This window comes from Capra hircus, chromosome 23 (genome assembly GCF_001704415.2).
Source record: "Capra hircus breed San Clemente chromosome 23, ASM170441v1, whole genome shotgun sequence".
Lineage (NCBI taxonomy): Eukaryota > Metazoa > Chordata > Mammalia > Artiodactyla > Bovidae > Capra > Capra hircus.
Genome location: NC_030830.1, coordinates 13,180,353 through 13,202,537, shown reverse-complemented (window position 1 = coordinate 13,202,537; position 22,185 = coordinate 13,180,353). Strand labels below are relative to the sequence as shown.

The 22,185-nt window shown below is 37.5% G+C and overlaps 1 protein-coding gene across 5 annotated transcripts in view; it reads right to left on the bottom strand.

Annotated features, from left to right (window-relative positions):
* Positions 1-22,185, bottom strand: part of CDKAL1 (CDK5 regulatory subunit associated protein 1 like 1) — a 607,581-nt gene that overhangs the window by 322,594 nt on the left and 262,802 nt on the right. For all 5 annotated transcript variants that reach the window (XM_018039026.1, XM_018039029.1, XM_018039027.1 and 2 more), the window contains one exon: positions 4,059-4,162. In XM_018039026.1, coding sequence (XP_017894515.1) covers positions 4,059-4,162 — 104 coding nt within the window. The remainder of the gene's footprint in view (positions 1-4,058; positions 4,163-22,185) is intronic.

Genomic DNA, 22,185 nt, shown 5'->3' with positions numbered 1-22,185 from the left:
TTATGGTCTATTACATATAATCCTTTAATGTAAGCTGCCTAAAATCCTTTGGTGGAAGTTGACAATGTATAAGAAATATATATATGAATGTTACTAATCCTACAGAAGAAATAGATTTCTCAGTTTGAACACAGCACAAATGAAAAGATAAAAGAATAAAAGAGACATTTAAACAACTGCCATATAAATTAATAGGATGCAATTATTGGTCTCTTTTTCATCTTAGATGAAAATCAATATACAGTATTAATTGCTAAAGGTTATAAGTCAAATGTGATTTCATGTAAACCATACAACTCAACAATTTCAAGTTTATATACCAGAAAATCAAATATTGCTCATATCCTCTCTTATCCAAAAGGGCAGGAAGCAATGTTTTCCAGCTGCATTGCATAATTAATCTCATACACACTAGACAGTATCTTTGCAAGTCTTGAAATAAAACTGAATTCATCAAATTCCAACATAAATCACTAAGCATCAAGAAATTTTCTCCTTGCTCTGAATATTTCATCTTAATTTATTCACCTTTCCATAACCGGTTTATGCCACTCATCTTGTGGGGGGGTGTTCAGATTTATGAGGAAGAAAAAAAAAAGTAACAACACAGAAATGAGATCTAGAAAAACACACGAGAGCTATGAAAACAGCCCATCCATCATCTCTACATTTTGATTCCAGAGACAGCAGAGAAAGGTGCTGTTTCCACACCACTCACCCAGCACACTTAAAAAGGTTTGCTCCATCACTTATACAACTGAAACTGATTGATAGGCTGCTGGAGAAAAATCAATACAAATATCCTAGAAAACACTAGCTTGTAAATTCATTCTGGCCCCAACGAAGTCCTGGTCATTGCTTGACATGTTTTTCTAGATATCTAAAATGCAACTATGTCAAACCCCAGTCCCCAAAGACTGTCATGGCTAGGAATTTTTAAAACCTAAATCTCAGCACAGGTGAAGTGAGGGTGGGAGGTTTCCCAATGGTCTGTTAAGAACAAAGAGATGATACCCAGAAATTAATCCGGTAAATATCACACTCATATGCGGAACTGCCACGAAAATGAAAACACATGAGAAGGTTAAAATAGTCAATGAAAATGTAAAAAAAAAAGCTAGGAAACCAACAAAATATAAACTATATATATTTTTCATAAAAGGTAAACTACAGTGTCTATTAAAAATATAAAGTTTGTTTAATGATATCCATTCAAAAGTTAATGGGCTCCTTTTCTCATTCTTGGCAGCTGAATGTATAGTCAGTGTATTTTTAGTACTTTAGGAAGCCACTTTATATTCAGAATGATTTCATGATTATTTCAGAATCTCTTCTGAATGCTCCCTTGCCTATGGGCTAGCACTAGTCTCTTCACTCATTAGATGTCTAAGAAATAAATGTTTATGAATATAAAATGTCCCATGAATATGCTATTCAGAAAGAAATTGTTACCTTATTGTATAATCTATCACATGACAGGCAACCAGGGATATAATCCCTATCCTACAATTGGTATAGAGATTTTTAAAAAACCATTTTGTATTTGTGACACATCGTCATTTAAAAATTTAAGAAAAAGTAAGAAAAGAAATGCAATTTTCAGTTGGGAAATTTAACTTGCATTGACATAACAGCTTTAAACACTAAAATTTAGCGATAGCATATTTAGACTTTTCTTCTTAAATTCTCAAAGAACCATGTTTATTACTGATTATGGGAAAATTTAATAATGGTATAATATAGAATTTAAGGGGCTCTGATCCTCTAAATATTCCTAATTTCTTAATTATTAAAGAATGATACACAAGAGTCACCAAAGAAGAAAAACAGGCTATTTCTACTATTACATTTAACTCCATAAATTATTCTTTGCAATTTAAAAACTGATAGCAATTTTAAAACTCATAGGAACTCTGCACAACCATTACGATACCAAGGTTTGCTGCAGAACAAAAGACAACGCTGCTAACTCAATGTCTTTAAAATGTGAGCTTATGGATTGCTATTTCCTATTGTGAAATAAGGCCTTAACATGATTTTGCATTTGTCAAACTGAGAAAACAAAAGGTGACTATCATACTCAATAGTTTCTAGCTATAAAGACATTCTTCATAAAATATATTTTAGAAGTAAAAGAAAATGTCTCATGGTTCTAATCATTAATGTTACAGATATTACAATATTCTCACTCAAAACTGGACTTCTCAAAAAAAAAATTAGACTTCTCTTCTTCGATTTATTTTAAATTCCTCCAGTTTAAGTTGCATGCCTTCTTTATGATAAGGGCACAACCAATGACTTCATGTAAGTTATCTCAAATTCAAACAACAAGCAACACTACGTGTCACAGTAATAAGAAAACCATGACTTGTATACATCAAGTACCTTTGTCAGATCATGTAGCTGGAACCCAGCAGAGCACTGTTGTGAATTCAAACTCTCCTATGGCAAAGAGCATCAGATACTCACAACTTAAAATTCCCTAAACACACTGGCTTACCTAGAAAGTTAAGACCTCAGTATTTTAGTAACAGTTCCACCTATCAACCCAATGAGCCCATCAGTCCAAAAATTAGCCTTTAATCAACAAGACAATAGAAAAACACTGCACTGCACATATTTCATGGTGGGGGGACTAACCAAGCAAACTTGTATCTATTGATGATGATGAAAATAATATTCAATAAATCTCTTTTTATACTTTCTCTAGAAATAGCCACTAAGTCACTGTTAACCTCTGATATATTCTTTAAGTCACTCATTTTAATCAGCAAACCCACTTGTAATTTCTATGCTTTTTAAATCAGAGTTAGTGGATAGATCATACAGTTCTAAAATCTCTGTTATCCAATAAATATAGGGGAAAACAAACACCAAGTAAGAATGCCAGCAAAGGATCATTTTTTAAACAAAGTAGGCTTCTGTCCAAATTCACTCCCTTTCTAAAGAATCCTTAAAGTAACCATATTGCAGAAAAGAGAACCACTCAGACTTCTCCTCTGATTAGGCAATTCACCTGGTTCTGAAACAGAACAACTACAAGAGTCAGTGAGTTTCTATTTATTCCTTTCAGTACAAGCTGAATGTGAACAGAAGAGGGGACTGTGCTAAGAATATAACGTTAGAAAAAAAAAAAATTGTACAGAAGTGTTGAATTAATCAAGAGTATTTTTCTCTTTGTTTTAAAGAGCAGTTGAAATTCATGTTGATGGAAGCTTTTCACTAAATACGTGTGTTTGTAAAACATACTTTCTGAGATTCAGGGTGTGAAGTCCTGAGAGTAGCACTCTAAGTTACTTGCTAAAAGGAAAAGCACATTGCCAATAAGTATTAACCCACAAGATTATGAGACAATAGATTATCTCATGTTGGTTATAAAAACACACCAATGTTATATACACATACTATAAACAAAGACAAAAGAGGAAATTTATGGTTATGTGTCAACACAATTGTGATTCACGTTACAAATGTCTTACTATATGCTGAGAGATATTGAGGCAATCACATTTTCCAGCAAGTGATGAATCAGAAGTAGCTGGCCACCCACACAAAGAATTACTCTCTTTAGGACTCTATACCATTACCAATCTTCACAGCTCCAACAGTCCTATGGATGAGTGGAGGTTATCTTTACTTGCTCAAAGTAAAATCTACCTTCTCTCTCTTTCCTTATGTTTTCCAAATGGCCCAGAAATTAACAAAGAAAGAGGCAGAAATCTTTAAAAAATATTTCACTCAGTCCACAAAAGTCTAACACACACCAGAAGGTCATGGCTTTCATTTTTATTTTTTTGTCTTTTCCATGAAATATTAAGACAGGTGATAAATTTCAAAGTATGTCCCTTACCTTAGAGTCATAAGAGAACAGAGTGGTGAAAGAAAAGTTATGCAAACAGCATAACCTGATCTGATAATATCTTCTATTAGATACGCTGAAACATTTGCAAATTCTTCAGAAAGCTAAACAAGCATACACATAAAGTGAAGTTTTACTTAGAAGACTATTAAAATTTATTAAAGAGACTGAAATCACACAGAATTCTAGAAACGCTTACCTTGAAAAGACTGTTTGGCTCTATCTACTAATTCATCAATTGGATAACTGGCCAAATTTCCTCTGGCGTGTTTAGTTTTGCAGTAGGTACAAGCATTGAGACACCTATTCAAATGATAGCGATAAATACAGTTAAAAATTTTAAAGACACTTAACACAGGGGGAAAATATCCAAAATATACACCAAAGTGCTGTTTTAGTATCATTTGCCAGTTTATATAAAAGATATGGAAAATGAGTATCTACCAAGCTTCATATTTATTTCCACCAGGCACAGAAATCTGCAATTTGCAATTCTTTTAAAAGTTTCAGCTATTCAAGAATGGTTGTACAAACCACATAATACTAATTTCAAATGCACACGTTAATATGGAACAAAGTTTATAAGTGCTTAAAATGGTTAATCAAAAGAAAAAACATTCATAATTCTTAAACCAATGGAATTTATTTGGCTATTATAAAACTAAAATTTTAATATCACTTATTATATACTGCATTATTCACAAATGAAAAAGTTTTAACTTTTAACTAATGATATAAGAATAAATCAGCAACATAGAATTCTCATAAGCAAATACATTCTTAATAATCTTCAGATAATATCTTTAACTCTTTGAAATCAGAAAGAAATATTCAAACAGGTCCAATGAATGGTCTTTGGGATTATATTCATCACGAAACCGAATGACAACATTAGCTTCAAAAAAATTAAAAACTAGAATTATCTCCCAAAAAAACTAAACAGATGATAAAGAACTGTCTTTTAATAATGAAAATGTTGGTTCTAATCTTATAATTTAAAAATAGTTTAAATACACTTTATTATAAAATTTAAAAAGCCATTACACATAATAAAATATACTTTTGCCAAAAAGATAAGTCTCAGCAACACTGAACGGAACAAAGAATAACATCTCTTCAAAGACTCAACTGCTATAATAAATAGCAAGGTTTTTTAAGACCATCACTAAGTGATGCTTTAAAATTTCAAACTGAGAAAAATTAAACATCTAATAATTACAAGTAGCCAATGTGTCATCCTGTTAATATATAATTTAAAAATACATATAAATCATATAAATCAGGAGGCAACAATGTAATGCTTAATTTATAATTATTTTTGCATGGAACTCTTGAGTAAAATAACACATTTGTTTTGGCAAGGATTTTTAACTTTTTAACAGATCATATACTCTTAAAAAACTAACATCCCCTTCTTCCTAAGCCATTTACACACACACACACAAATTGTGGTCTCTCATATGAATAGAAGTTCTGGTCCCCCAACTGTTACATATCTTCTGTTTTGAACTTTCATTTGTTCCATAATAAGGAAAAAAAGTAATCTTTTTTTAAAAACTTCTCCTTGGAAGACTGCTGCTGCTAAGTCGCTTCGTCGTGTCCGACTCTGTGCGACCTCATAGACGGCAGCCCACCAGGCTCCCTCGTCCCTGGGATTCTCCAGGCAAGAACACTGGAATGGGTTGCCATTTCCTTCTCCAATGCATGAAAGTGAAAAGTGAAAGTGAAGTCGTTCAGTCGTGTCCGACTCTTCGCGATCCCATGGACTGCAGCCCACCAGGCTCCTCCATCCATGGGATTTTCCAGGCAAGAGTACTGCAGTGGGGTGCCACTGGAAGACTAGGGTTTCCCTTGTGGCTCAGCTAGTAAAGAATCCACCTGCAATGTGGGAGACCTGGGTTCGATCCCTGGGTTGAGAAGATCCCCTGGAGAAGAGAAAGGCTACCCACTCCAGTATTCTGGCCTGGAAAATTCCATGGACTGTAGACCATGGAGTTGCAAATAGAAACGATTGAGTGACTTTCACTTTCACACTGTAGAAGACTAACTTCCTTTTGCTTAGCCCAGATGAGCACCAGGCATTTTTCTAGACGTCGTACATATATTATCCCATTTAACTCTTCTCAAATTGGGTGTTACTGTCTCCATCTTACAGATGCTTCGAAAAAGTTAGATAATACAGTTGATTTCACAGAAATACAAAGGAGCGTAAGATACTACTGTGACAACAACTACACACCAACTAGACAACCTAGAATAAATAAACCCTCAAGAAACAGCCCACCAAGACTAAATCATGATCCCACTTACAACAGCATCAAAAACAATGAAATGCCTAGGAATAAATTTAACCAAGAAGGTTAAAGATCTGTAGAATGAAAAGTTTAACACATTGATGAAACAAAAATTTTTTAAAAGAGCAAAGCCAAAGGCAGCTCATTTCCTAATTTCAAACGATATTACTAAGCTACAGTAATCAAAATAGTAGGTGCCAGTGACAAAACAGGAATATAGGCTAATGTAAAAGAACTGAGAGTCCAGGAATGAACTCATGAGACACTACTTTGCCAACAAAGGTCCGTCTAGTCAAGGCTATGGTTTTTCCAGTGGTCATGTATGGATGTGAGAGTTGGATGTGAACAAAGCTGAGTGCCGAAGAATTGATGCTTTTGAACTGTGGTGTTGGAGAAGACTCTTGAGAGTCCCTTGGACTGCAAGGAGATCCAACCAGTCCATTCTGAAGGAGATCAGCCCTGGGATTTCTTTGGAGGGAATGATGCTGAAGCTGAAACCCCAGTACTTTGGATACCTCATGCGAAGAGTTGACTCATTGGAAAAGACTCTGATGCTGGGAGGGATTGGGGGCAGGAGGAAAAGGGGACGACAGAGGATGAGATGGCTGGATGGCATCACGGACTCGATGGACATGAGTGTGAGTGAACTCTGGGAGTTGGTGATGGACAGGGAGGCCTGGCGTGCTGTGATTCACGGGGTCGCAAAGAGTCGGACACGACTGAGCAACTGAACTGAACTGAAAAGAACTGAGAGTCCAGGAATAAACTCGTGAATATACAGTCAACTAACATTTGACAAAAGAGCCAAGAATACTTAATACAGAAAAAACAGTCAATTCAACAAATGTTGCTGGGAAATTTGAATATTAACTTGCAAAAGCCCTTAATTGTATCACTGAGAAGAATTAATAGAAAATGAACTACAGACTTAGATGTAAAACCATAAACCATGTAAATTACAATTACAATTAAATGTAAAACCAGAAACTCCCAGAAGAAAACACAGGGAAAAAGTTCCTTGACATTGTTCTTAGCAATGATTTTATTTTCGGATATTACACCCAAAGCACAAATAACAGAAGCAAAAATAAACAAGCTGGACTCCATCAAACTAAAAAGCTTCTGCACAGCAAAGGAAAACAATCAATGAAATGAAAAGGCAAACAACAGAATGAAAAAAATATTTGTAAACCACATATCTGATTCAAAATATATGATTGAATTTCTGATTCATAATATATGATTATTATTGCATATTTCCGTTTTGTTTAGTCACTCAGTCATGTCAGACTCTTTGCGACTCCATGGACTGCAGCATGCCAGGACTTCCTGTCCATCACCAACTCCCGGAGTTTACCCAAACTCATGTCGTATGAGTCAGTGATGCCATTCAACCATCTCATCCTCTGTCATCCATCCCCTTCTCCTCCTGCCCTCAATCTTTCCCAACATCAGGGTCGTTTCCAATGGGTCAGCTCTTTGCATCAGGTGGCCAAAGTATTGGAGTCTCAGCTTCAGCATCAGTCCTTCCAATGAACACTCAGGAATGATCTCCTTTAGAATGGACTGGTTGGATCTCCTTGCAGTCCAAGGGACTCAAGAGCCTTCTCCAACAGCACAGTTCAAAAGCATCAATTCTTTGGCACTCAGCTTTCTTTATAGGCCAACTCCCACATCCATACATGACTACTGGAAAAACCATAGCCTTGACTAGACGGACCTTTGTTGGCAAAGTAATGTCTCTGCTTTTTAACATGCTGTCTAGGTTGGTCATAACTTTTCTTCCAAGGAGCAAGTGTCTTTTAATTTCATGGCTGCAGTACTGCTGGCACCTAGTTAAGTGATCAGTAAGTACTGGTCAGTGGTTGTTCACTGTGACCATCCTCAACAATTCTGTAAGGAAATCATTATGCACCATCATGTTCCAGGAATACCTGACCTTCTGGAACTGATGCGTTGCGGATAGGTTGATGTCAAAACCAAATCATGACTATGAAAACCAAATCATGTTTTCCTACTGGCTCACTTAATAAAGGTGGGAATGTACTGCTCATGGAAAACCAATTAGGAAAATGGACTAAAACATTTAAATAAAACAAGGTGACTTATACTCGGAAACATATATAATCATCAAAACAAGGCAGAAAGTATAAATGTTACATTAAGAATTCAAAATATTCTTTACTAAACTGCTCCCTCCAGGCTAATCAGAGTTGTTGATGTGATATATTTTTGAAGTTCTAAACTCTCCATTGTATAAGATTGGTTTATCCCTATCTGTAGTTACCACAAGAATACCTATTATTATTTAAATAAAGTGAAAATTTCTATGGGGAGTATTTCTTAAGCATGTTAAAACAGCACTAATCAAGCACTAAGTCTGCTAGGTCTTACATTTTAAAAGGAGAGGTTTGTTAAAATACACAGGAAAAATAGCCAATGCAAAATCAGCGAACAGTGAGCTTTTTGCTGCTCTTTGGTTTAAAAACAATCTTCTCAATCACCAGGAATTATGATGATCAATCATTTCCACACGACAAGCCTCCATCAAAATAGATTCATCACAGGAACCTTTCGTAGTTTCAGTTATCTGTAAACAATTAAGTAATTGTTTAAGAATAAGAACACTAAGCCTGTTTCTTTAACTGTCAGAAAACAAAAGATCTTTGAGGGTTGACTGTTGAAAGCCAAAACCAAAAAGAGATGGCTGTTGAACTGTAAGGAAGAAGCAAAATCCTAAACAGACATACCCTGTTGTCACAGAAGGGTAAAGCTAGCACACTCCACCCACCCATCTTTGTACAGGTTGTTAGATGGCCACACGCCAAGAAATAACTGAAAACCTCAAAAGCAGAGGCAGACCAGGCATTTAATTTAGCAGTATAACTCAAGTCTTGAAAAACATCTGTGGTAGAATAGTTTTACATTATAGAAATGAAACAATAAAATAATGAATTTCCACAATTAAAATTTTAAAATTATCAAAAAATATTTCAAAGGGTTCAAATGCATAACATGATAATTTGATACCTAAACCACATGCAATGAATGAAAATTAAAAGCTTTAATACATTAGGCTTTTTCTTTTAAAGAGCATCTTCTGAAATCACAAGCTTTAGAATGACTTAAACATCAGAGTTATACTTCTAAAAAATTCACCTATACCTATACTGATATCTCTTTTTTTAAGGGGAGAAAAAATTATGTGACTTAGGATTCTGTTTCTGCTTCAGGACAAAGATGATTTTAAATATGCAAAAACTATTGTTTTTAACAATAACATTAACATTTCAAACTAACATTCTGTGTCATTCACATACTCTAATTCTTATTTATTTTTAATCAGTTGAAAAAGCATCATCTTTCTCAAAGTTTCAAATTTTACAAAATAAGTCCTTTGTAAACCAAAACCTTGGAAAAATCACATTGTGCCTTTCCATATGGAACCCTCATGAAGCAAAGAAAAAACAAAAACTCAAGAAACAAAAAGATTCACACACTGCAGGCTGTGCCAGACTTGATTGTTAAATATAGTCTATTGTGAACCCTCATCACGGTTTTTAAAATACTCGAGTACTTCCCGGAAACTTACAAACTTTTTGATCTTTTAAACAAATCCAAAGATACTCTTTAGCAGCAAAATCTGATTGGAGCTTCAAATGATAATTCCTGTTTGCCAAGAACAAAATCCTGAACAAGCAAAGGAAAAAATAACATACCTGAAAAACTAGAATATATCCTAAATTCTTTAAGCTTCCTATGGACATGGAACAACAGACTGATCCAAATTGGGAAAGGAGTACATCAAGGCTATATATTGTCACCCTGCTTATTTAACTTATACGCAGAGTATATCATGAGAAACCCTGGGCTGGATGAAGCACAAGCTGGAATCAAGATTGCTGGGAAAAATATCAATAACCTCAGATACACAGATGACACCACCCTTATGACAGAAGGTGAAGAACTAAAGAGCCTCTTGATGAAAGTAGAAGAGGAGAGTGAAAAAGCTGGATTAAAACTCAACATTCAGAAAATTGAGGTCATGGCATCCAGTACCATCATTTCATGGAAAATAGATGGGGAAAAAATGGAAACAGAGAGAGACTTAACTTTGGACCTCCAAAATCACTGCAGATGGTGACTGCAGCCATGAAATTAAAAGACACTTGTTCCTTGGAAAAGCTATGACCAACCTATATAGCATATTAAAAAGCAGAGACATTACTTTACCAACAAAAGTCCATCTAGTCAAAGCTATGGTTTTTATAGCAGTCAGGTATGGATGTGAGAGTTGGACTATAAAGAAAGCTGAGCGCTGAAGAATTGATGCTTTTGAACTGTGGTGTTAGAGAAGATTCTTGAGAGTCCCTTGAACTGCAAGGAGATCAAACCATTCAATCCCAAAGAAAATCAATCCTGAATATTCATTGGAAGGACTGATGCTGAAGCTGAAACTCCAATACTTTACTTTGGCCACCTGATGCAAAGAACCGACTCATTGGAAAAGACCCTGATGCCAGGAAAGAGTGAAGGAGGGAGGAGAAGGGGACGACAGGGGATGAGATGATTGGATGGCATCACCGACACAATGGACATGAAGTCTGAGTAGGTCCGAGAGTTGGTGATGGACAGGGAGGTCTGGATGAAAGAAGGCCTGCAGTCCATGGGCTCACAAAGATTTGGACACGACTGAGCGACTGAATTGAACTGATGGCCAGGGCTCCTCCCATGGAACAAATCTCTCTACTTGAGTTCCTGCCTCCATATCCAGTCTCAACATCCTACCCCCAAATTTCTTTGTAATAACTGCTGCTTCTGTCTTTAACTGTAATTGTACCCTTTGCAATTGCAGGAGTTGGGACAGAAGGGTCTGGGAGCACAGCTGCTAACCTTTCTACTATTTGTACTAAATTAAAAAACAACTGCAACTACATTTTTTCCTTATCCTACTCCCATTAGCTGCTGTGCTACATCTTTTGCTTCAAGGAGTTGTGTCAATGTATTTAAACTCTGTACCCTTATTTCTCATTTCCTTTACCTGAAAGATATCTTTATCATCATCATCAATCAATCTCCATAAAAGTCAACACAAGCTTTAAAATCATCTGGGGTGGGGAAGTACTGCTGCTGCTGCTGCTAAGTCACTTCAGTCGTGTCTGACTGTGTGACCCCAGAGACGGCAGCCCACCAGGCTACCCCGTCCCTGGGATTCTCCAGGCAAGAACACTGAAGTGGGTTGCCATTTCCTTCTCCAATGCGTGAAAGTGAAGTCGCTCAGTCGTGTCTGACTCTTTGCGACCACATGGACTGCAAGCCTACCAGGCTCCTCCGTCCATGGGATTTTCCAGGCAAGAGTACTAGAGTGGGGTGCCATTGCCTCTTCCAGGCGAAGTACTAGTAAGAGTAAAAGATGGTTGTGGAATGCTTCCCAGGCACTCAGGCATACAATAATTTTATATTAATTGTTTCATTTATCCCTGCAACAATCTTGGTATAAGTATCATTACTCCTAACTTTCATACAGGAAACTGAGGTTGAAAAGGATTTAAAAATTTGTCCAAATTTGCATAGATGGCCAAGTAGAAGATGCAATCGATCTGATCGGAAATTCCTGTATCATGGATTGTACTCTACTTCTCATGACATACAATAAATTACTCTAGGTAAGAATACATGATTGTCAGAGAGGATTAAGATGAGATGGCAGAGTGGGAAGCTCTAGGAATCTGTCTCCCCACCTAGACAACAACTGCACTGGCAGAATCTGTCTGGTGTAACTGTTTTAGAATTCTGGAGTCTGCTGAAGACTAGCAACTTCCAGCGTAAGATCTGAATGCAAACTGCCCAACAACAACAGAATAAACATGGGACATTTTCCAGGACAGACCAGATGTTAGACTGCAATTTAAGACTCCAATATTTTAAAAGATAGGTATCACACAAAGTTTCTTCTCACACCACAAGAGAATGAAGTCAGAAGTAAGTAACAAAAAAGGAGAAGAAAATTCACAATACTGTGGAAATCAAACAACACATTTGTAAATAACTTATGAATCAAAAAAGAAACCACAAAAGAGAAATTAGAAAACAATTAGATATGAATAAGAACAAGCACTGCACACCAAAAGTTATGGGGTGCAGATAAAGGAGTACTATGGGAAATTTCATAGCCAGCTAAAAACACTTCAAAAAAAAAAAAAAAACTCATATCAGTACTCAACTTTACAAAGTAAACAGAAAAAGAAAAATAAACTAAAATCTAGACTAGTAGAAGGAAGGAAATAAAGATTTGAGAAAAGATAGAGAATAGAGAAACAAAAGAGAAAATCAACAAAATCAAAGGTTCATTCCTCAAAAAGATTAATAAAAATGACAAACCTTTAGCTAGATAAAGAAAAAAAAGGAGGAGACTAATTAGTATAATCAGAAGTGAAAGTGGGCCATTATTACTAACTCTAAAGATATTAAAAGGATTATAAGAGTGACATGAACAATTGTATACCAACAAATTGAATTACCCAGTTGATATGAACACATATCTGAAAATAAAAAAACTATTCAGACTAAATAGGCTTCCCTGGTGGCTCAGACAGTGAAGATCTGCCTGCAATGCAGGAAACCTGGGTTTGATCCCTGGGTTGGGAAGATCCCCTGGAGGAGGATATAGCAAACCACTCCAGGATTCTTGTCTGGAGAATCCCACAGACAGAGGAGGCTGGCAGGTTACAGTCTTTGGGGTGCAAAAAGTCAGACATGACTAAACGACTAAGCACATACATATCCAGACTAAATCAGGAAGAAAAAGAAAATGGGAATATACCTGTAACTAGTCCAGAGCTTGAATCAGTAATCAAAAATCTCTCAACATACAAAAGCTTTGAAGCTGATTACTTCACTGGTGAATTCTATCAAACATTTAGAGAAGAACTAATAACTACTCCTCTCTAGCTTTTTCGAAAATTGAAGAAAAGGGAATATCTTCCAACTCATTCTCTGAGAGCAAAATTACCCGAACACTCAAGTCATACAAAACCACTGAAAGAGAAGGAAATCACAGAAAAGGAGAAGGCAATCCCTTGTGAATATCCTCAATAAACAAGATGCTGCTACTGCTGCTGCTAAGTCGCTTCAGTTGTGTCTGACTCTGTGCGACCCCATAGACGGCAGCCCACCAGGCTCCCCTGTCCTTGGGATTCTCCAGGCAAGAACACTGGAGTGGGCTGTCATGTCCTTCTCCAAAACAAGATGCTACCAAACAGAATTTAGCAGCACATTACAAGAATTATATGGTACAACCAACTGGGATTTGCTGCTGAAATGCAAGGATATTTCAACAATATGAACTGATCAACATAATATGCTATATCAACAGAATGAAAGAGGAAAAAGAAACATGATGTCAGTTGATGAAGAGAAAGCATTTGACAGAATTCAACATCTTTTCACTATGAAAACAATCAACACATTAGAAACAGAAACTTGCTCAACATAAAAAAAAAAAACCCATATATGAGAAACTCACAAAGAACATCATGTGCAGTGATTAAACTGAAAGTTTCCCTCTAAGATGAGCAACAAGGCATGGATGCCTACATTCACCACTTCAAATCAACGTAATACTTAAAGTTTTAGCCTGATCAATTAGGCAACTAAAAGAAAGAAAGGACATCGAAATTAGGAAAAAGAGGTAAAATGATCTCTGCGTACGATTCCATTTACAATAACATCAAAAAGAATAAAATACCTACAAATTAACTGAACCAAAGTGCTGTAAAGTCTTTTGCAGTGAAAACGACAACACTGCTATAAGAAACTGGAGACACAAAAATACAAATATACATCAATTTAGATTAGAAAACTTAGTATCATTAAAATGTCAATGTTACCCATAGATAATAAATAAAACATAAATAAATGTGAATAGACCTCATGTTAGATTAGAAAACCTAATATCATTAAAATGTCAACATTATCTATAGTGATCTAAAGATTCAATGCGATCCGGTTTAAAAAAAAAACAAAAAGACTCCAACGACATTTTTTGTAGGAATAGAAAAACCTATCCCAAAATTTATATAAAATATCAAGGTAACCCAAACAGCCAAAACAATCTTAAACAAAACAGAAAGACAAGAGGATTTACAGTTCCTGATTTCAAAACTTTCTATAAAGCTACATTAAAACAGTGTGGTACTGACATAAACAGACATGTCAACTAGTGGAATAAAACAGAGAGCCCAAAATAAACCCTCATGCATCCGGTCAAAAGACTTTGACAAAAGAGTAAAGATCACTTTTTCAGCAAACGATGCTGGGAAAACTAGATAGCCATATGCAAAAGTAAAGTTGGACCCTTACCTGAAATGATATACAAAACTTAACTCAAACGGATCAAGGACCTATATGCAAGACCTAAAACAATAAAGTTCTTAGAAAAAAACAAAGGACAAAAGCTTCACAACATTGGATTTGGCAATAATTTCTTGGATGCGACATCAAAGACACAGACAATGTAAGAAAACAGACAAAGGACTTCAGGAAAAGTTCTTAATTTTTTGCATCAAAAGACATTGTCAACAGAGTAAAAGAGCAACCCACAGAATTGGAGATAATACCTGCCAACTAAATACCTGATAAAAGATAATGTCCAGAATATACAAAGGACTTCAAAATCTCAGTAACAACAACCGAATTAAAAAATGTGCAAAGGACTTGAACAGACATTTCTCCAAAGAAGATATATGAATGACTAATGTCTGTGTTTGGTCACTGAGCTGTGTTCAGCTCTTTGCAACCCCATGGACTGTAGCCTGCCAGGGGGACTCTCCAGGCAAGAATACTGAAGTGGACCACCATGCTCTGCCCCAGGGGATCTTCCCAAGTGAGGGATTGAAACCCAGCTCTCTTGCATTGCAGGTGGATTCTTTACCTCCTGAGCCACCAGGGAAGCCCAAGAATACCACAGTGGGTAGACTATCCCTTCTCCAGGGGAGCTCCCCGATCCAGGAATCAAACCAGGGTCTCCTGCATTGCAGGTGGACTCTTTACCAGCTGAGCTACCAGGGAAGCCCTACAAATGACCAAAAGAAGGACATGACAAGATACTCAAACCACTAGAGAACTAAAAGTCAAAACTCCAACGAAATACTAATTCACGCCAATTAGGGTGGCTATTACCAAAATAACAAAACAAAACCAAAAAACAAGTGTTGAAGTATACGTGGAGAAACCAGGATCCTTGGGCACTGGTGGAAATGTAAAATGGTACAGCCACTGTGGAAAACAGTATGGTGCTTCCTCGGAAAAGTAAAAGTAGAATTACCATTTGATCCAGCAGCTCCACTTCGAGAACTATATTGGAAAGAATTAGTAGCTCTATTTTTAGTTTTTTGAGGAACATAGATACTTTTCTCCATAGCAGATGTAACAATTTACATTCCCAACAACAGTACAGGAGGGTTCCCTTTTCTCTACACCTTCTCCAGCACTGACTAGACTTTTTGATGATGGCCATTCTGATCGGTGTTAGGTGATACCGCATTACAGTTCTGACTCACAATTCTCTGATAATTAGTGATGCTGAGAAACAGTGTCAGACTTTATTTTTGGGGGCTCCAAAATCACTGCAGATGGTGACTGCAGCCATGAAATTAAAAGACGCTTACTCCTTGAAAGAAAAGTTGTGACCAACCTAGATAGTATATTCAAAAGCAGAGACATTATTGCCGACTAAGGTCCGCCTAGTCAAGGCTATGGTTTTTCCTGTGGTCATGTATGGATGTGAGAGTTGGACTGTGAAGAAGGCTGAGTGCCGAAGAATTGATGCGTTTGAATTGTGGTGTTGGAGAAGACTCGTGAGGGTCCCTTGGACTGCAAGGAGATCCAATCAGTCCATTTGAAGGAGACCAACCCTAGGATTTCTTTGGAAGGAATGATGCTAAAGCTGAAGCTCCAGTACTTTGGACACCTCATGCGAAGAGTTGACTCATTGGAAAAGACTCTGATGCTGGGAGGGATTGGGGGCAGAAGGAGAAGGGGACGACCCAGGATGAGATGGTTGGATGGCATCACGGACTCGATGGATGTGAATCTGAGTGAACTCCGGGAGTTGGTGATGGACAGGGAGGCCTGGCGTGCTGCGATTCATGGGGTCGCAAAAAGTCAGACACAACTGAGCGACTGAACTGAACTGAACTGAGCATCTTTTCATGTGCTTTTTGGCCATTTGCATGCCTTCTTTGGTCAATGATAACCTTTAGAATTGAAGCTGGATAAGTGAAAAAAGCAGAAAAAAAAAAAAAGATTTTTACTGAATATTAGCCTAAATCAAGTAACATGCCAACTGATACAAACATAGAATATAATTAATAAGCAACAATAAAAATCACCAGTTGGATTTCCAAATGTGTTCTATTTGTAGCTAGTGGCTTACTCCTTGGGGGATACACTTCCATACCCATAACAGCAATAACTGTTTTCTGAATGTGTTTACCAAAACATATGGTGAAAGATGAGGAAATCTTGACAATCATAAAGCACATACTTTTCCAAAACTTTCTTTTATTCCATCTACACTGTTATTTTTAATTTTATAAAACAATGACAACAGTACAAACAACTAAGGTTAAGCTATTGTCTCTCTCTCTCTCTCTCTCTCACTGGAGATAGCTGTAGTCATCAAGTAATATGGACTAGTGAAGCAAAAACAACTGATTGGCCAAAGTGACTATGTGCAGCAGAGGTGAATTAACTTATTTATGTCCAAGCTGAAAAAGAAATAGGGACTCTGATGGCAACTATTTATCTGCTAACAGAGTAATAAGGCACTTTACTTACAAAGTGTGTGTAAATCATATATATATGATAAGGTCAAGAAAGCAGTAATGAATACTCTTTTAAGGTAATGTAATCACGTAGATATACACCTGTATGTAAAGCACAGATGTGCAAGTACACAGACATACACACAGAGAATTCTGCCACTTTCACTCCTAAATACTCACTGCATCTCTGAGTTTGTTTTTTGTTTTGATTTTTTTTTTTTTTTTTAAGATACAGACAACTGGTCCCTTTTCCAAACATACTGTATCAGAATCTACAAGAATGGAACCAAGGCATATGCATTTGTAAAAAGTGGTACTATTCTTATATGCCTAAATTGAGGACAAATTTACTTGGTGGTATTAGAAATAACAATTTACTTTTTGTGGCTTAATAGTTAACATATTTGCTAATGTTATCTGCTATTAAGGAAAACTGAAGCTTCACTTCCAAGTATTCTAATGGATAACATATGAGAAGTAATCTCCAGCAACACTTATCTAAGGGTTAATCTCCTCAAAGTTTGATGAACCACACACTAATTACACCAAGAGAATAAAAACCTGAATAACTGACCCCAAAATCTATTAAAAAGTAAAGGAGTATCAGCGAAGAGCTGTTGTTTTTGCTTCCTCAGTGGCTCTGGAGGCAGACGTCTGCCAGGGTAAAATCTCACAGAAAATACTAGCAGCAATGAATTCTATAACATATAACAGGTACCATATTTTGGTGCCTAGGATAAAAGGTATTGCTCCAACATGGGTCAAAACATCCTGGGGAAAGAAAAAATATATATCTTATATTCCAACTGTGTTAAAACTAGAAAGCTAAACTCAGATAATTTTCTAACCTGTGTAAGAAAATAGTTTGGGCCAAATAATAGTGCAATTACATAATGAAGAGAGAGGAGGTGTTTTAAATTGAAATGTAAAAATAATACCTAACCATTTATGCAATTACCCACCATTTTAACTTCAACAAAACCTCCAAATTTGAGAAGTACAATTCTAATTAGAATTAAAATAACTGAATAAGTAAAATCCATCTACCTATTTCTTCCGTTTGGCAATTATACCTAAAGCAGGGCCAAGACAAAATACCACATATCAACAATAAAATGAGGGGACCAGCAGGTCCCTAATGTAAGGTCGCTGCCCATGAAGCAAGCCACCAAAACCTCCAAAACGTCTGCATTCAAGTCTCAGCTGCACAAAGGTTTGTTTTGTGTACAGTATTCTCCTCCTTCATACATATTGCACCTATTTCCTTGAATAATTGCAAGAACCCTTACTGATCCCCCAAAAGCTCTTTTTCTTCCCTTTTTGGGGGAACAGGGAGAGGAGTGATAAAAGGTATCCCAATTAAATACAGAATTTAATCCTTTCTAAAGAATCATGCTTGGGTAAAAGCATTTCCCAAATTTGGGAGATCAGACCAGGTAGCTGAGTGCCCACAACTCCCAAAGAATATAAAATAAATGACAGGAAATGCTATTTATTAGCCTCTTCCAGAGTAGATGTCTTACCTTTTTTGGGGGGGCTTTCAACAGAGTCGGACACGACTGAGCGACTTCACTTTCACTTTCAACAGATCCTACTGGAAAATTCCAGTGTCTCCTATTCTATATAACTTTTCTTCTAGATAAAATAGGGGAAATAGGTTCATTTTCAGATTTTTCAAGATAAAATCATGCTAATTTGTCTTGGTAATTCCATTTCCAGGGTTCTCAAAGGTTGCTGATAAGGGTGCAAATTGGTCTAACTTTTCCAAAGACAAATCTGCTAATATGTGTTAAAAGACTATTTCCCAATATCTTGATTCCCAACCTAATACATATTTTATTGCATTTTAAAACTGCACAATTTGTATACAGTTTATAAAGAAATAATCTTTCTACTACAGATTCTTAAAAACAAAACACTACTGCTGGCATAATAATAAATAGTGAGGTAATACTGGCACAATGTTTATTGTGTGTGAGGTACTATTTTAAGCACTTTCCACGTATTAAATCACTTCTGTGGTCTTCCCTGGTGGCTCAGTGTTAAAGAATCTGCCTGCCAATGCAAGAGATATGGGTTTGACCCCCAGTCTGGGAAGATCCCGCGGAGAAGGAAATGGCAACCCATTCTTGCCTGGGAAATCCCATGGATAGAGGAGCCTGGTGGGCTACAGTTCATGGGCTCAGACAAAACTTAGTGACTAAACAACAACAACAAATCCCTTTCAGTCCTTACAGCAACCTAGTGAGGGTCATGCTTTTATCGACCCTCTTTCACACATGAAAAAACAGGCTGAATGAGCCTAAGTATGTATAAAATGGATAGCTAATGAGAATCAAGCACAGGGAACGGTACTCAATGTTCTGTGGTGACCCAAATGGGAAGGACATCCAAAAGAGAAGGGATACATATGTACACATACAGCTGACTCACTTTGCCGTACATACAGCAGAAACTAACAACATTATAAAGCAACTATAGTCCAGTGAGTTCTTTTCTTTTTAAAGGCTGCTAATGAGTGGTGAAATGGCAACCCACTCCAGTATTCTTGCCTGGAGAATCCCATGGACGGAGGAGCCTGGTAGGCTACAGTCCACGGGGTCGCAAAGAGTCGGACACGACTGAGCGACTTCACCTTACCTCACCTTAATGAGTGGTGAGGCTGGGATTTGAACTTAAGAAGCCCTAGGTCATCAGACTTCAAGATTCAAAGTCAAAATTAGGTAGATTAACAGACAAGATTCCACTGATGATCTGATATCCATGACCAAATATCATATCCTAAGGTATTTAAATTTCAAGGAAAGTAGCTTGTAAGCTACACTAATGTTAACCTAGAACAGCTGCAGCCCCTGCAAACTCACTACTCCTTAACCTGCCAGGCATCCCCCACTGCAATGTGCTACAGGAGCAGGAGTATCTCTTTATTTCTTACTATAAAGTCTTTCAATTCGCCACAGAAGGTAAGTTTAAGCTGAGTTTCTAGCTATGATTGCCTTGGTGGTGCTGCCTTTTTATTTCTAAGAGAAAATATTTTCATAACATGCAAATTAATCACATGTACAGTGAGCTAACAAGCAAACTTCAGCAAATTAAACAGCCTTTGAAAAACAACAGACATTACTTTGCCAACAAAGATCTGTCTAGTCAAAGCTATGGTTTTTCCAGTAGTCATGTATGGATGTGAGAGTTGGACTATAAAGAAAGGTGAGTGCTGAAGAATTGATGCTTTTGAACTGTGGTGTTGGAGAAGACTCTTGAGAGTCCCTTGGACTGCAAGGAGATCCAACCAGTCCATCCTAAAGGAAATCAGTCCTGAATATTCATTGGAAGGACTGATGCTGAAGCTGAAACTCCAACGGTTTGGCCACCTGATGTGAAGAACTGACTCATTTGAAAAGACCCTGATGCTGGGAAAGATTGAAGGCAGGAGGAGAAGGGGATGAAAGAGGATGAGATGGTTGGATGGCATCACTAACTCAATGAACATGAGTTGAGTAAACTCCGGGAGTAGGTGATGGACAGGAAGGCCTGGATGAAAGAAGGCCTGCAGTCCATAGGGTTGCAAAGAGTCAGACATGAATGAGTCACTGAACTGAACTGAAACACAATCATCAGTTTGATCCACTTCAAGCCTTTTCTATTCCCACTGCCATTTCTTGAGGGCATCTCCAAACAAATGACACAGGTACTCGGTCAATTCACAACTCAACAGTGCATGTGTGGACGATATTACCTTTCCATTACACAGGAGGAAAAGGAGGTCAAAGCTGGAACCCATGGGCTATCGTTCCAATGCTCAGAAGATGGAAGGAGGGAGAGGAAGAGGGTTAATTTGAAGGACACAAGCATTCTCTCTCTCAGCCTTTTTGGGGAGGCATCCCCAAAATGATGAAATGATGATGAATGATAAAAAAAAAAGATGAAGAATGATGAAATGTGTTGCCTACTTAAGATAAACTGAGGCTGAAAGCAGACAGAGAAAACAGATCTTTGCTACAATAGACTCACTCTGCCTCAATAAGCCAAATAACCTAAAAGTCTGGCCTTATGTGGACTCCAGCAGGGTTAAAACAAAAACCAAGCAAACAAAAAGCTAAGTTGTGAAAGCCAAACTAAGGTTTGTGAAACAGTCTGGGAAGTTAGATTCCACAGGACAGGAGACTGCAGCCTAGAAGACACCTAACTCCCGCCCCCACAGCTGTCCTTTCCAGAGCACCTCCAGCTAAAATAGGCCTTACCCTAGCCTAACAAAGAAGACAATACACTTCATTGTGAAAATGGATTTGAAATGCAGCCTAAGGGTAAGGAGCAAGCAGAGGCCAAGATAGGGCAATGGCCTTTAAATTAAGGTCCCAGGGCCTGGGTGGAGGCTTCACGTTCTAACAGGCTCAAGAAGAACAAGTCTGGGTACCTAGAATGGGAAATGACCACAAATCAACCAGTAGTCTACTTGGGTTTTGTGGGAGCTAATCTGCCAAAGAAACCACAAAACCTGCTAAAGGCCTATGTCAACGGCTCGGAAACTCGAGAGTAGGTCTAGAGCTCTAGAAAGTGCTGTCAACAGACAGGTTGCTGACTCAGTAGGTCTGGGGTGATACCTAAGAATTTGCTCTCTAGGTCATACTTGTGCTGCTGGTCCAGAGACCACACTGAAAACCACTGCTCTGAGGCAGCCTCGCATCCACTGTGGGAGAGTTACTAGAAGCTACAGTTCCCAATGGACAGTCCTTCCCAAAGGCCACCCCAGATGTGCCATGGAAGACAAGAAAAAGGAAACATTTCCAGAGGTAAAATTCGCTTGCTGTCAAGTACACTGACTAAGAAACTAACTTCCTGCTGGTACAGGGAGTACTCATCGTTCCTGGACCATGAAACCGTGGCCAATGTGGGTAGTTTCCCATTATTCTCCTTTAAAAGTGGGAATTTTTATCGCCATCATCCTGCTCTTGCTCCAGCATTATGAGTAGACACAAAGAAGTGATGCTCCAGCCTTAGGCTGCAAGACAGAGAGGGGTTCCATCAGACCGGAGAAAGATGACCTGGTCTTGGAACTGAATGAGACACTGAAATGTCCCTGTTTGGGGAGGTGGTGAGGGTGTCTTGTTGAAGAGCAAATTTTAGTTAAGAACATGTATGAGAGGAGTCTGGGAGTGAAAAGTGAACTATAAGGCATGTTGTTAGGTTCCTGCCCTGGATTTAGTCC